Source organism: Brassica napus, chromosome C8, assembly GCF_020379485.1.
Source record: "Brassica napus cultivar Da-Ae chromosome C8, Da-Ae, whole genome shotgun sequence".
NCBI lineage: Eukaryota > Viridiplantae > Streptophyta > Magnoliopsida > Brassicales > Brassicaceae > Brassica > Brassica napus.
In genome coordinates this window covers 8,367,682-8,380,534 of record NC_063451.1, presented here as the reverse complement: position 1 = coordinate 8,380,534, position 12,853 = coordinate 8,367,682, and the positions used below count along the sequence as shown (strand labels likewise).

Here is a 12,853-nt window from a genome sequence, read left to right as displayed (position 1 = left end):
ATGTGCTACATTGTTTTATAACTTTTTAGTTGAAAATTAGTTAATTTAGGATTTGTCGGTTTAATTTTTTAGATTAAAGATATAAATTTTAATTGTCCTATTTTTATATTTTCTTAAATTTTTTTTATATATTTTTGATATTTATTAAAAATGAATATTTTATTTAATTTTAAAAATTGAAGCAGTTTTTACCTTTTTTGGGGTTAATTTCCGATGAATTCCTAATGGAAAATTCATGACAGAATTTGTTATAAATTATTTATTTTTAAATAAACTAGAACAAAATTACAAACCAATTCAATTGAACTAATCCAACTATAAACCAAACCAGACTCAATGTCAAACCAAACCAAACTGAACATAAATCAAACCAACCCAAATTAATATTGGTTGGCTTTGGCTAAAGTTTGCTTAGAACTAAATAAATCAAAAGTACAAGAAACATGACATTTTCTGACAGAATTTCCGGCAGTCATATCAGAAATGACTTAGGAATTTACGATGAGAACCTAACATAATTGAAAATTTGTATTTCTTCGAGTTTTTGTTTGTAATAACCAAGGAATTTCCAATGAACCGTCATTCATTTGAATAATCAACAAAGTACCAACGAAATTCTCCAATGATAATGAATTTTGATGGTTCCCGAGAAAAAAAAACTATATATATTAAGTAGCCGTTGTAATTGTTGAGGAAAATGTTCATATAATTGGGAATCCGTCACATTTGACGAATAATATGACCGATTTATAGCCGTTTGAAAAATCAATTTTTTTGACAAATTTTCAATGAAATTGTTGTGTTTGTCGTTAATTCATCACAAATTCATCAGAAATGTCGGCAGTTTCTATCTAGAAATACACCATCCCTCCCTCCCCCCCCCCTTCTTTCCCCTCATTCACATAAAAGCATGGATCCCTCTGATTATTTTAGTTCTTGGATAGATAAACCTGCTATAAATATGGTTAAAAGATTTTGTATATTCATGGAGAAATTGTGAATATGTTAGAAGAACCTAGCACAAATATAGATTACGATGTAGGTACGATTCAGATGGTAAATGATGCATATAGAGAAAATTGACCTTTAATGGTTGAGGAAGAAGATATATGGGAAAAACCCAATGTAGAAGCAAGAAGATTTTTTGATATGTTAGACGCATCAAATTAACCATTGTACAAATGATGTAGAGATGGTCATTTCACCTTTGTCATCTGCAAGTAGATTTTAAAGAATGTGTGGATGCAATTGTTGATTTTGCGAAATGTATTCTACCTGAGGATAATCTTGCACCTGGTTTATACTACGAAGTTGATAAACTTGTAACTGTCTTGGTTTATTGTATTAGGTGATAGATATATGCATCGATAATTCCATGATTTACTGGAGAGCGGATGAGAACCAAAAAAATGTAAATTTGTTCGGAAACCTCATTACAAGATACGAACGAACGAGTTTATGGGCCATACAAACAGATGTGGTATTTGTTGTTGTGGAAAAAGATGAAGAGGCTGTATAAGTCATAACGCACAGCCGGAGAAATGAGATGGCATGTAGAAAACTCAACATATGGTGAGATTTCACATCATTCAGATGAAGAAGCGAAGAAGCATTTCCAATCAAAATGTACAGAATTTGCGTATGAGAGGAGAAATATCTACCTTGAAGGTCATCCACTTGGTCGAAACCCAGGTAGAAGAATTTCTTGCTTCCCGGCCTTTGTCTGAATATGGTTCCTCAGCTTATAATTTCTTGATCCGAGAGCAAATGAACAACCTCATACTTAGGTAAGTTTTAAATTTAAATTTATTAATTCATTAGCGTTTTAATTAACTTCCTTTCTTTTTTTTCAGGCGGTTCCAAGGAATAAATGTCGTTTGGTTGGGTTAGCTTGTCCATCCAGCATTGCTTCTTCTTCACAAGCTCCGTATACTGATCCCAAGATTGTGAAGCATCTGAGGAGCAAAGATGCGCGGGTTGCAGCTACGGAGACCTAAAATGCTATAATCCTTGGTCAAATGGCAGAAATCCAAGCTCAAATGGCGTCAAACGAGGCTCAAGTGGTAGAAGCTCAGAGGTTAAATAAGATCATGATGGACAAGATGAAACAATTGTTTCCCGTGAGTTTTAGTTTTCTTAGATCTCAAAAGTTTAAATATTGCTTATTATTTAGAAAACTTTTATGCATTATTTCACATTAAAATATATTATTTTAAATTTTATATATATTTTAAAATAAATTAATTTAAATTTAAATTTTAAATAAAATTAATAAATTTTAAATAAAATTAATAAATTTTAAATAAAATTAATAAATTTTAAATCAAATTAATAAATTTCTTATATAAAACAATTTTAAACTTTTTCCGATAAATTTCGTGCATTGGTAATTACCGACAAACAATTATAGTTTGCATTTAGTTAAAAATTAAATCATTTAAAATAAAAATCACTCTTCAAAATCAATTAGGATCGTATAGTTAGGAATACAATCAGTAAAAATATTTAATTTACAAAAAAATCAGTAAAAATATTTAATTTATAAAAACAAAATGCAGCAAGTCATAAGAATCAACTATAACGAAGCTAAGATGTACTATTAACTGGAGCATTTTATCCCGAGCATTTGAAATATATTAAAACATGAGCATACTTTTTTCTAATAACTAAAGCATATATTGAGAGATTTGGTTGCATATAGTTAGGAATAAAATCTATAAAAGATTAAGTGGCTCTGATATTAATAAGGAAAATCATATTTGTTAGCAATTTTCCACCAATTTTGCTGTCGAATAAAAATTACCATAAATATCACTTAAATTTAAAAGGCAATATAAAGATAGTGGCATAGTTAAAATTATTGCGATTTAATAAAACCTGTGATAATTTTAAAAAGATTATTCGTTGGGCCTCATTTTTGTCTTCATATGATAGTGGCGATGGACGTTTACTAAGGCCCTCATTTCCATATGGCTTTAAAAAGGGAAAATTTCATTGGTAGAGATAGGGCTGGGCAAATAAACCGAATCAGAAAACTCGAACCGAATCTGATCCGATAAAAATGAATCTGAACCGATTTGAACCCGGTGTAAATACCGAATGGATCTTGTTTTATGGTATTTCGGGTTATGGGTATTATCCGAACCAAACCCAAACCTAAATGAATATCCGATAGAACCCGAAACATTCAAAATTCACAAAAAATAACTTGTACCAAACATGATCTTAATTTCTAATATGTATTCAAAATATATTGAACATCGATCTAAAATAATTATCTATTATATGAAGATTGATGGTTGAAGGTGGCGGTTGAAGGTTGAAGTTTTTAGATTTTGGTTTTGTTTTCATTGAATAATGATTTTTATTTCATGAGAACTTGGTTTTCGTTTTATGCTTTCATTTATTTGGTTTTCTTTCGATCAATAACTATGTTTATCTTTCATTTGATTTTGAATGATCACATTTGATGTTCTTTTCTTTTTTTGAATCGATTTTATTTATGTTTTGGTTACAAAATATGTACAAATCAAGTATTTTAAAACCGAAGAACCGATTTTACTTATTTTTTGGTTACGAAGTAGATATAAATCAGGTACATTTAAACCTAAGAACCGATTGGGACCCGAACCCGAAAGTACATCGGGTTGTACCGGTTCTTTGAAGATTTACTAACCCCGACCTGAACCCGATAGAACCCGAACCGGTTCCGAACCGGTCCCGAACCGGTCTCGAACCGAATTTTCATATAACCTGAATGGGGCTGATTTTGATAAACCCAAAAAACCGAAATCCGATTGGACTAAACCGAAACCCGATTGGGACCCCGAATGCCCATGCCTAGGTAGAGAAATGTGGATCATGAATAAGACAAATTTCAAAAAAGGCAGTGGCAGTCTTCTGTAAATAATTTAAAAACTCAAAGGCAAAATTCCAGTATAAATTTTGCTTTAATAGTATAGATAGTAGAAAAAATAGGATAAAAGAGATGAAGAAAAAACAATGAGTAAACCTAAAAAAACCCATGTGCCATTTTATATTTTTTTATTGGTTCTAACTATTAAAATTAATAACATAATTAAATAAATTATATATATTAATATAATAAACACAAGAGATTCTTTTAAAGAACCTGTCCACTAAGAGCATCAGCATCAAAGATAGATCACATGCGTTTCTTTACAATAATAAAATAATAGCAATTATTTTTATAATTATTTTAATTATTTTTAAACAACCTAGCCAATAAATGAGTTACATCCGTAGAAACGTTATGTACTGTTGTGGTTAGAATACCTTTAAGAAAAGACGTTACTTTGCAACACTCTTTTTATACTTTTGCTTAATTTATCTATATTATTAAAATTGAAATATCATTTGGTACTCTTTGGAAACATGGATAACAATTAAAACAAGAACTGTTTTGAAACATGAATATCAGATTAACTACTTTTTTAATTTACATATTTAGCTATTGCATTTACAATAATTAAGTACTTCCTTTTTGTATTTTTGTATTTACAGATTCCGCCACTGCATTTAAAATCAATTTAAATTAATTAATTACAATAGTTGTTGTTTTTTTATGGTGAAAATAAAAAAACAAACTGAAATATATAGTATATAACTATATATTATATAAAACATTTTTTAAACCCTATTTAATTTAGTCAATATAAAAATTTCGAAAGTTCTATTTTCAAGAAAAAAATATCATAAAATTAATAATAATTCTTAAAAAACTAATGCAAAAATTGAAAATTTTGGTATGTAGTTTCATTTTAAAATAAATTAACAAATAAACAACAGATCAATATATGAATAGTACAATTACATCAAATTGTATCAAATTATAAAATATTTAATATAATATTATGCACAAATAAAAAATTATTATCAAACATCTATATTATAAAATAATATATTTTATCCTATATGTAAATTACAAAACATACATGAGATATGTTTATAAAACCATCGGTTTATGAATTTATGTTGAACATAAGTTAAATCGGGGCGCAGATCAAACATTTTTATGGGAAGAGACTCACCTTAAAAGATACCAATGCGGTTGCCCTAAAGATTCTCAGAGGCTTGCGCCTTTTTCTCTTAACGATGGGCACGGCCCTGCCACTAAGTCTAAAATGTATAGTCTAAAAAATCTATAGAGCAGACTGATTGTACCAGACACTCACAGGACTACTTGAGAGCTTTCATCAGACATTGTAACTATTTTGTAGATTACCGGAAAGCACTGTTACCCATCGAACCAAACTCTACAAGCACTAGACTGAAATATATTTCTGAAATATTATTACAAACGTATTTCACAGTAAACCGATAAATTTATCTAAAATAAATCTAAAAATGATTTATAAGTAGATAATATTAATTTGCTTTACGAAATTACCTTTTAAAGATTAATGCAATTGACAATTGCAGGAAAAAATATTTAAAATTGTCTTAGTCTGCTTTAGTTCTCATATATCCATGTATTAGCTTCTCTTTCATGTGTGGTCGATACCCCAAATAATTCATGGAATAAAATGAGAAGTTTGAACCAGGCTCTAAAGATGAGAGATATACGTGGTGGCATCACTCTGAAGGATAGGTTTGGACTAATCCACCAATAAGTGCTGCGAGCTGGAGACAGATTAGAATAGAAAATGAAAAAAAAATATCTTAGGTGCATTGAAAAAATGAGAAAAAGTCTCTTTTGTATAAATGAGTCATTTGTTTGTCTCAACAGAAGAAGACATAGATATAAGAGAGAAGAGTGATGAAATAAGAAGAATGAGAATCTTATTTCTTCTATTCCTCTGCAGCATACAGAGCCTTAATCTCCTCTACATCTTCGTAGCTACCAAGAAATATTGGAGAACGCTCATGGATCTTCTCCGGCACAAGGTCTAGCGCCTGCATTATGATATTTCAAGTTATACTACTTGACCCATTAACCGTAACAAACAAAACCATTGAAAGATTGCATTTTAATTTACCCTTTTCTTGCCAGTGAAGGCCTGTCCTCCGGCTTGCTCCATCAAGAACGACATCGGGAAGACTTCATACAGAACACTGTTTACATGTACAAAAACAAGATAGCTTTAAGTTTCTGCGGTGTTTTGCTGTTTTCAAATCATGAAACTTGAAAGCAGAAAGACCTCAAAAATTTTAAGTTTTATTCTAAGCTTACCGCAGTTTCCCATTGGGGCTTTTCTTGTCAGCCGGGTACAAGAAGATTCCTCCATAAAGCAGTGTGCGATGAACATCGGCTACCATACTGAAGAGCCAAATGTGAACATAAGCATATGTAATTTTTTTATGACTGAGGTTTGAAACAGAGAAGGTTTCTCTTCCAATACCTTCCCACATATCTCAGAGACTTAGCGGGAGAACCATCTTTAGGAAACTTGCATTTCTCTACATACTTTGTGGTTGGACCATCCCAGTTCTGAGCATTGCCTTCATTCACTGAATAGATGTTTCCCTTTTTCGGAATCTGTGCACAAGAAGAGCTGAGGCATTCATAACAGACGTAAAAGAGAAAGAATCATGTTTATTGGTACCTTAATGTCCGGGTGAGTTAATATGAACTCTCCTAGAGATGGGTCCAGGGTAAATCCATTGACACCGGTTCCAGTGCTCAACACAAGCTGAGAACGCCAAAGTTATAAAAACCAGAAACAAACTACTAATCAGACTGATTTTGAAATTTCATTTTTTCAGTACCATGCAGGAGCTTCCGTACATACAGTAACCCGCTGCAACCATTTCATTCCCAGGTTTCAAGACATCTTCAGTAGTTGGCTCATCATTGTGGCTCATTGTGTAAATCCCAAAGATCTACACACGAAAGCAAAAATTCAAAGAAAAGAAAAAACTTTGACATAATATAATAATACTCTTGGGAAAGTTGGGTGAGAGAAACATACGGTTCCAATGGAGACACCACAGTCGATGTTTGAGGATCCATCAAGTGGATCAAAAACAACACAGTACCTATTCATACATCGAATAATGTCAATGCCAATAATTACCAATACAAGAAAAAACAAAAAAAGCATTTCCATCACCAAACATACTTTCCACGCTTGGATGACTCCACTAACGTAGCTTCCTCATCTTCTTCTGAGACAAGAACAGACTGCCAAAAAAGGGTTTCAATTGCCATAAAACAGTTAGAAGATACAAAACCAACTATTATGCTGAATTTCAAAAAAAAAAAAGAAAAGGCTATGTTTAAACTTACGGTTCTGCCACTGCTAACCAAAGCTTTGACAAAGACATCGTTGGAGAGCACATCGAGTTTCTTTTGCTCTTCACCCTATTACACAATTGTAAAATCTTAGACACAATAAAAAGAAAGGTTTAAATTAGACAAAGACATAAAACCTGCCTGGATATTTGTTTCCCCAGCAAGTCCAATAAGCTTGGCCAAACCAGCCTGCACACCAAATAAAGTTATGACTTTGACCCTAAGAAGAAGATCAATGGAGACATCTAAAGTGGATTCCAGATCATCATCAAAGCTCAAAACCAAATCGAAAGCGACAATCGAAATGTTACCTTGTTGACAGCACTGCAGACGAATTTGCATCCCAAAACGATGTTGCTTAGCAAAATGGTGAAATCCCCACGAGACTCTGGGTACTTTGATTGCTCATTCAGCACGAACCTCGTGATGGTCATCAAATCCGTACGGTATGCATCTGCTTCGTGATCCATCTTTGATCCTCTCCCTTTCTCTCTCTCTCTCGTCTACGCCACCAAATGCCTTTTTAAATCAGATGTTTTAGAGATTGCCTTATTTTTTTTGTGTGTTGCAGGTTTCGAGGAAGATGATTAGATAAAGACGCGATCGGTGATAAATCCAACGAACGTGCCAATCCAAGGAGAGACTTACTAGATCGGATTGACACGTGGCTGTGACAGGTTTGGCCGTCTTTTCGTGGGGATAACGATAAAGAAGGAACCTTGTCCTCGTATGTTCTGATGCAATCGCCTCATCGTCGAGAAATCTTTCTCCAATGCCCCCTAGATGTAAAATTTAAAGCCAGCATATCCCAGTTATAACTCTATTTTCATTTACAATTATTTTTAAATCGAGAAATGAGTAAAGTATTAAGAAACCTTCGCAAGTAACGATAATTACAAGGCAAACTAGGGTCAAACCCATCTCAACCCATCCACCTAGTGATCCATCGGATTTTCACGGAAAACCCTAAAATCAAACGCGATTTGTAATCGTTTGCCACACCTCAAAACATTCTCCTTTTTTCTTCTAAATCTTCTCCAAAATATCTGCTCCTATTTCGTCATCTCTTGTCGCGAAACTCAGACAGCTAAAGACGCTTATTCGGAGCAAACTAACCACTTTAACCACAACCATCGAGAGGTAAGGTTCTTGACTCTTTCGATTTAGGTTTCTCCTTGAGAGATTAAGGCATTGGGGACGATTCTTCTTTCTCCTTTCCGTAAAGTCGCGACCTCACATTTATAGTCGATTCGGTCTCATTCCGACTCGTATCTCACTCGTGTTTGTCTCTATCGAATTGTTGTGGTCTCATTCTGTCATTCTAGTTGTAGGAAGTGAAAATGGCGAAGATACGATGGACTAGGAAGAAGAGAACGAAACAACTGAAGGACATAACTTCTCCAGTAAAAGAAGTTCCAGAGGTTGAGGTTGAGATTCCGAAGTCAATTGAGAAAGAGAACGAGGACGAGGCGAACTCTGCTGAAGATGAGGCGAAGGAGAACGAAGACGAGGTGAAGGAGAACGAGGTGAACTCTGATGCAGATGAGGAGAACGAGAACAAGGTGAACCCTGTTGAAAATGAAGAGAACGAGCAGGAGGCGAACTCGGTTGATAATGAAGTAGTAGAAAATGAAGACGACGCAGTAGAAGAGGAAGAGAGCTCAAAGGAAGAAGAGGCAAATGTGGATGAAAATGAAGTAGAAGAGAATGAGGAGAACTCAGGAGAAGAGGAAGAGGAGACGAATTCAGGTGAACATGAAGTAGAAGAAGAAGAACATGAAAACATCAACTCTGAGAATAATCCTCCTGTTGAAGATGTGTAGACCAATGAAGAAGGAGAAAGAGAAGAAGGAAGTACCGGTCGAACTTCAAACGAGGAAAGTGTTAGTATTTCTATCTCTGTCTCATAGTTTGACAAAATAGTTTGGTAGAACTAAGGATAACTGGTTTATTTGTGATAGTAAGAAATGATAATGTTTGATCTTATTTAGAAATCATTGTGTTACTGATGTGTTTGATGGTTTCGGGTAGAAGTATTTTAAATTAGAGAGGCTATTATCTTGTACTACTGGTATAGCTTAGTATAACTTGGTGCAACCTAGTATAACTAATTTCAATTGTTACTTGTTTGTTTGTAGGATTCCGTCGATGTGGCGCTAAAACCATTGGGCATGTACTTCCCACCGTCTGAGTATAGGAAGAAGATCAAGATATCTACTAGGTGTTTTATTACTGATGTAATGGATACCCTAAAAGAACTAGACCCTCCGATGACTACGGCGGAGAAGAGTTGGTTTGAGAATCATCTGCAGTTCAAACACATATTCCACATGCCACAGGCTGGAAACCACAAGGTTATGGGCATGTGGATACTCCTCCTCCGAACCGCACACATTACAAAGGAAAAAGAGGCATGGTTTGTCGTGAATGGATGTCCCATTCGCTATGGTATTAGAGAACATGCTTTGATATCTGGATTGAACTGTCGAAACTATCCATTGAACTACAAGGTAACCAGAGGCACGAAGTTTGTGAGGAAATGTTTTGGCGGTGGAATAATAAGATATCAAGACATGAAAGCAAAAGTTCTTGAGGGAATGGAACCTTCTCATGATAGGTTGAGGCTGTTGGTCTTGTATTTCCTATCGAGTGTTATTTGTGGGCAGACAAAGACCGGTAAGGACGCCCCTTCCGTGGAGCCATTCTTGCTGAGAGCAGTTGATGATCTCAACTTATGTAAAACGTTCCCTTGGGGTAGATTATCCTTTGATTACATGTTGAAGGAGATTTCACACACCATGAGTCATTTTAAAGGGGAGGTGAAAGAAGGTGTGATATTCCGGGTTTTTGTATTCCAATGGAGGTTAGTCTCTTAAGTAATATATGACTTGTACTTTAATGTTGATCGAAATTGTGATATTGACACTGCCTGAGATTTTTTTACATGTGTAGCTCCTAGCATTTGAGGCCATTACGAAATTGGGGAACAAATTCCGAGAGACCGCTGAAGACGTAGATCCAACATGTCCAACGATGTGCCAAACGAAGTTTAAGAGAAGTTAAATGAAGGGATTTCCCCTATCGAAAATAAATAAAGAACTTGGTGATACTAAGGTTAGTTGTCCCTTTTATCTGAATATTTTACACTACATGTTATGGTAATCTTAATAAAGCGTTGGCACTGTAGGAAATTGAGAACATCTTGTCTGTTTCCGAAGAGGAACAAATTCTACTAGCTCGGATAACAAAACCAGAGGATATCAGTGATAATGATGACTTGATTGTCGAGAGTTGGATGAAGAGGCTGGCTCGTGGATATGTTGAAAGGTTTGAAGATATGTTTGAGGAGGATGTGGCTGCCCGACAAGCCCCTCCCCCTCAAAATGGTGGAAACGAGACAGGAGCCACCACCAATGAAGCAGAAGAGAACACGGTGAAGATAAATGAACTGTTAGACGTCTTTAACAGCTTCAAAGAAGATATGGGAGAGCGGATGAAGAGGGTTGAGGAAAAGGTGGGAGAGTTTGACCTAAGACTCGCTGCCTCAGAAGATTATGTTCAAGAGCAGATTGTGGCTATGTATGCGGCTAGGGAGGAAGACGACAACTCGCAGAGGCCAAAGAAGAGACCAAAGAGGGACTGATGTATTGCATTTGGTGTTTGTTCTAAAACTTATGTTGCTTTCGGGTTTGTACTAAAACTTAAACCTATGTTGCTTTTGTTTTGTACTAAAACTTAAACCTATTGTTGCTTTTGGTTTGTATTGTTGCTATTTGATTTGTACTATAACTTCTGATGCTTTTGGTGTAGTAGGTGGAAGTAGTATAACTATGGAAAACTGGTAAAACTATGTCAAATTAGTATAACTAGGTGTCAGGAAAACAAGTAAATGCTCTCTCTCTCTCTCTCTCTTCTTACGTGTGTAATAAATAAGAGTAGAGACGATCTCGTTCTTCTATCTTCTTAACCTTTTCCACATCCTCTCTCTGTTATATCAGATCTCATTTCTTCATTTCTTCATGCCTTTCTTCTTTTGTGAAAACTAAAAAGTGAAGATGGAAGTGGGTTCAGGATCGTCAAGGAGGAGCCGAAATTCGGGTCGGAGACTGTGTTTCTGTGGCTTACCGGTGACGGTAGCACAAGCTTAGACTGACAAAAACCCCGGGCGGCGATTTTATGGCTGTCAACGTTATAAGGTAATGAAAATTGAACTTCTTTTTAACTAGAACCTCACTAGAACTTCATATGTGAAATATATATGTAAAATGGAATTTGGATCTTGTGGCAGCTTGGAGACCATTGCAAGTACTTCTCTTGTTATGATGAAGAGGAAGGTACAAAATGGCAAAAAAGAGCTTTGCTTGAAGCCCGTGATGAAATCCGAGAGAAGGATAGAGTGACTGAGCAGTTACAGAAGACCATTTCACAAATGAGAAGCGACTTGGCCAATAAGCAAAATGTGACAGAGGATGACGAAAATGAAATTGTTAGAAAGTTTGAAGCATTCTATGTTTAAGTGTTCTGGAGAGCTTCTGTTTTGGGACCTATGTATGATAATTTGCTTAAGTGTTTTGGAACCTATGTATGATATGCCTAAGTGTTTTTGGAACCTATGTATGATATGTTTAAGTGTTTTGGATCGTCTTGGTATTACTACGGGAAACTATGGTATTACTACGGAAAACAAGTATAACAAAGGATAACTAGCAGAATTCTTAAAACATCCATACTTAAATTCTTAAGACACACATCCAATCCTCAAATTCTTCATCTCCCTTTTTTCCTGTTTCTCAACCCATGGATCCATGTCTTGTTTGGAATTGAGAGAATTTGAGGATTATACGACATAAAGATGAGAGAGAAAGGTGATAGAGAGATGAGAGATGTGTAATGAATGAGACGAGACGAGTAGTTGGGAAATATTAACTTTTTCCCCTCGAAAATCCCAAATTGACTTGTGAGTTCTTAGAAAAAGCGCCAAAATTTTGAACTTTTTAGGGAAACCCGCCTAAAACATTCAAGTAGTTGTCCCCAAAATAATAGTTGTACAGATATTACAAATAGTTGTACTTTCGTTGACTTTCAATTATTTTAGTATTACGTGTAATTATAGTTTGTTTTTTTAGTTCTACAATGAAATATAAGATTTCACAATATGATTATTGGTGTTTTACGTAATGAAACTGTCTATAAAAGTTGTTTATCTAAATCTAATATTGAGTAGTCACATATCCAGCTAAGTAACTATAAAAGTGTATGTAGTGTGTTGGGTTGTTCTTTTGATAGTAGAGTAAAACATTTTCTTTTTCTGTTGAATATAACATTTTTATTATGTGACAAATCTAAAGATTAGATTTGTTATTTTGATGTAACATTGTATAATTCAAACATTTCGATTTCCAAATTAAATTTCAGATAGTCATACTAGTATTACACAAACAGAATAACGGTTCTCCATAGTTGTACAAATAAAATAGAGTAAAATTCAAACATTTTGATTTCCAAATAGCAAACAAAGCCACATTTTGATTTCCAAATAGCAACCATTGTAGGCTTTGTCTTGGATGCCTTTTATTTTGCGTCCTTAGCCGGCGTTCC

General features: G+C 34.5%; 2 protein-coding genes across 4 annotated transcripts; one reads left to right on the top strand and one right to left on the bottom strand.

Moving 5' to 3' along the window:
* Nucleotides 1-5,667: 5,667 nt before the first annotated feature.
* On the bottom strand, nt 5,668-8,031 carry LOC106437677 (fructose-1,6-bisphosphatase, cytosolic). Its single transcript, XM_013878604.3, has 11 exons — nt 7,567-8,031; nt 7,397-7,444; nt 7,250-7,324; nt 7,083-7,144; nt 6,933-6,999; nt 6,730-6,843; nt 6,567-6,653; nt 6,363-6,499; nt 6,194-6,280; nt 6,000-6,075; nt 5,668-5,916 (listed from the first exon to the last, which is right to left on the bottom strand). Exons 1-11 carry the CDS (start codon nt 7,723-7,725, stop codon nt 5,812-5,814), a joined length of 1,017 nt encoding a protein of 338 aa, XP_013734058.1. The 5' UTR covers nt 7,726-8,031; the 3' UTR covers nt 5,668-5,811.
* LOC106390158 (uncharacterized protein At3g43530-like) lies at nt 8,024-11,966 on the top strand. 3 transcript variants are annotated; one of them, XR_007327744.1, is made up of 6 exons: nt 8,024-8,395; nt 8,587-9,138; nt 9,394-10,118; nt 10,208-10,369; nt 10,443-11,451; nt 11,544-11,966. XR_007327744.1 is itself a non-coding variant. In XM_048766195.1 (5 exons), the coding sequence occupies exons 4-5, from the start codon at nt 10,319-10,321 to the stop codon at nt 10,896-10,898; spliced, it is 507 nt and encodes a 168-aa protein (XP_048622152.1). In that variant the 5' UTR covers nt 8,161-8,395; nt 8,581-9,138; nt 9,394-10,118; nt 10,208-10,318; the 3' UTR covers nt 10,899-11,053. The 3 variants fall into 3 exon arrangements, 1 of the variants encoding a protein (XP_048622152.1); XR_007327743.1 differs by having other exon boundaries at nt 8,161-8,395; nt 8,581-9,138; nt 11,544-11,964; XM_048766195.1 differs by lacking the exon at nt 11,544-11,966 and having other exon boundaries at nt 8,161-8,395; nt 8,581-9,138; nt 10,443-11,053.
* Nucleotides 11,967-12,853: the final 887 nt, after the last annotated feature.